Source organism: Cynoglossus semilaevis, chromosome 10 (genome assembly GCF_000523025.1).
Source record: "Cynoglossus semilaevis isolate Cse_v1.0 chromosome 10, Cse_v1.0, whole genome shotgun sequence".
Lineage (NCBI taxonomy): Eukaryota > Metazoa > Chordata > Actinopteri > Pleuronectiformes > Cynoglossidae > Cynoglossus > Cynoglossus semilaevis.
This window is the reverse complement of record NC_024316.1, coordinates 3,789,055-3,791,589: the sequence shown is the minus strand read 5'-3', so window position 1 is coordinate 3,791,589 and position 2,535 is coordinate 3,789,055. Positions and strand designations below refer to the sequence as shown.

The 2,535-nt window shown below is 42.1% G+C and overlaps 1 protein-coding gene across 1 annotated transcript in view; it reads left to right on the top strand.

Moving 5' to 3' along the window:
* The first annotated feature begins 295 nt into the window (after nucleotides 1-295).
* atp6ap1lb (ATPase H+ transporting accessory protein 1 like b) overlaps nucleotides 296-2,535 on the top strand; it is an 18,990-nt gene continuing 16,750 nt past the window's right edge. Inside the window, exon 1 of the mRNA XM_017036307.2 lies at nucleotides 296-564. Coding sequence (XP_016891796.1) covers nucleotides 392-564 — 173 coding nt within the window. The 5' untranslated portion in view covers nucleotides 296-391. The remainder of the gene's footprint in view (nucleotides 565-2,535) is intronic.

Below are 2,535 nucleotides of genomic sequence, written 5' to 3'. Positions count from 1 at the left end.
CTTGACATCCCCTCATGGTTCTTCACAGACACACACACACACACAGGAGTACCTGTGTCTGTGTAAGCATGCAGGTCTTACACTGCTGCTGCTGCTGCTGCTGCTGTTGTTGTTGTTGTTGTTGTTTGTCGCTGGGGTTAGTGCACTGAGATGAAGATGTGTGGTGAAACAGAATGAGCTCAGGTGAGGCCGGCCCTGCGGCTGTGAATATAGAGAGCACAGAAGTGGATGGAGAAGGGAGGAAGGGAGACAAAGGAGCAAGAGGAGGAGGAGGAGGAGGACAGAAAGAGTCGGCAGAGCAGATTATGAAGCCGAGGAGCTCCAGCACAGCGCCAGAGTCTCCTCTCTCTCTCCTCTCCTTTTTCCTCCTTCTTCTCCTCTCATTGTCTCGATGGCTGCGCAGGCATTCTTCGTCCTTCTCCTTCTCTTCATCCTTCTCATCTTCTCCAGCTCCCTGGCTTCGCCGTCTGATTTCAGCAAGACCGATCCTGCTCTCTCCCTGTCTGATGAGGAGCTGCAGCCGGGACTCCTCTATGAAGAAGTGCCTCAAATCCTGGACAGAAGGTAAAAAATGTCTTTCTCGCTCTTTGGAGTGTGATGAGAGGATGGATAGAGATAGGAGGAGGAGGAGGAGGTGGTAAAGGGGAGGTGTACAGAGGAGGGACATGCAGGGATGCTGGGATGCTGATGTTCTCTGGCTCTCTCTCTCCTGGGGCCGTTGTATCCATCCCATCTTCCCATCTCACCTTGGGTGTTATGACAAACAGACGGAAACGTCACGTCCCTCAGAGATGCCTGGCATTTTCAGGCTTTTGTTTGTCTGAGCCTCTGCATCAGACGCTGCTCATCGATCACAGATCGAGGCTGTTGTCTCAGTAGGTGTTGTAGCGTGGCTGTGGCAGGAGGGAGCTGAAATAAAGGCCTGCAGCAAAAAAGGAGAGAGGCAGAGAGACACAGAGAGAGAGAGATGTTGCAAGGTAGACAGGGACGAGTTAGAAAAGTACAGGAATGTGGAAAGGTTTGTACTGTACAGTGTTCACTGATGCGGACAGTGATGTCACATAGACCATGAAATCCAGGCTGCAAGACAAATCTATATGACCAGAGCTCAGTCCAGTTGCACCACAGCAGCAGCTTTAGGGTTCATACACTCTGAATGTTCTGTGCATTCTAGGATCCAGACTGTTGACCACATCTGGGCCAAACTTGTGGTGCTATATGTGGGACCAGAAAAACCCTATCTAGCCCTAAATAGAACAATCCAAGACCTGGCTGTAGGTGGTCTTGGTGAACTGCATTCTGGGTTACAAAATGTAGGTCACTGAATTTCAAAATACATGAAAATACATGAACACAAATGAAAATGGTGCAAAACAAAAAAACAAATACAGTTAACCGAATAAATAAGGCTAATGGTTAGCTAAAACGTTAACTTCATTTTTAACCGATTTGTGAAATAGAGAAACACATAATAATAACAATAACAACAGAAAGGTAGCCCAGATATTGTCAATATCATTATCTTGCTATAGCTTATAGCTGTAGCTAATAGCTTGTTTATCAAAAAAAAAGTAAGCCCAAAGGTTGAAAGAAGACTACAGTAATTGCAGACTAAATAATTGTGCCAATTGAAACGATAGCTGGGGGTCGCCTGCAATTGCTAAACATTTAGGCCACAGTGTAAGAAATCTAACAGAAAAAAAAAAGACAAACTCATTTGGAATTAGAATATGAGGAGAAGTAAAAGACGTTATCACAAATTAGCCAGCAGGCTAGTGTTTAGATAAAATAACAGTCTAAGGGTTGCTTTAGCTTTATTTACAGACACAGTAATAGCTTGAAATTGACACATTTATATTATATATAAATAGAATTATAGACGTAAAGGTTAAAATGAATCCCTAAAGCCGATCAGTAAGGTAAAATTAAAACCAATTTGGAAACGCTGGTCAATAAGTTTGATGTAAATAGAGCAATAAGATAATTAAGTACTGCATTCTGCATCAGATACATGTTTATAGACAATAACAAATATGATTTAGAACATTCTACAACTAGAAAAGCATGTTTAGATGTCATGCTTCACATCGAAAGCGTTAGCCTTCTTTACTGGATGTGGAGCTATCATTTTGCTAACTCATATTAGCTTGTTTACTTTTGCGAAATTCAGAGAAAAACACAAAAAGAACAAGCTGCGGAATTATTAGTGTGTAGTTTTCCAAGTTGCTTTTCTGCTCTTCATCTTACCTTCTAATTTAGCCATTGAATATGGTTCTGGATACCGATATGTTGGGTTAGCGTCCCACCAGACTTAGCTTGTAGATTAGCTTTTATGTTCTTTACATTGTAGAGATGCGCCTCCTTTTGTAAAGCGATGTATATACATATTGAAATGTTTTATTTGCTAAATCAACTCATTAACAGAGGAGGAAGTCGTGATCTTATTACCAAATTAAAGTGTCTGTAAATATGTAGTCCTTCATTGTTTGATGACCTGAATTGAAACAACGTTTGGAGGAACTCTGGTTGAGGGTC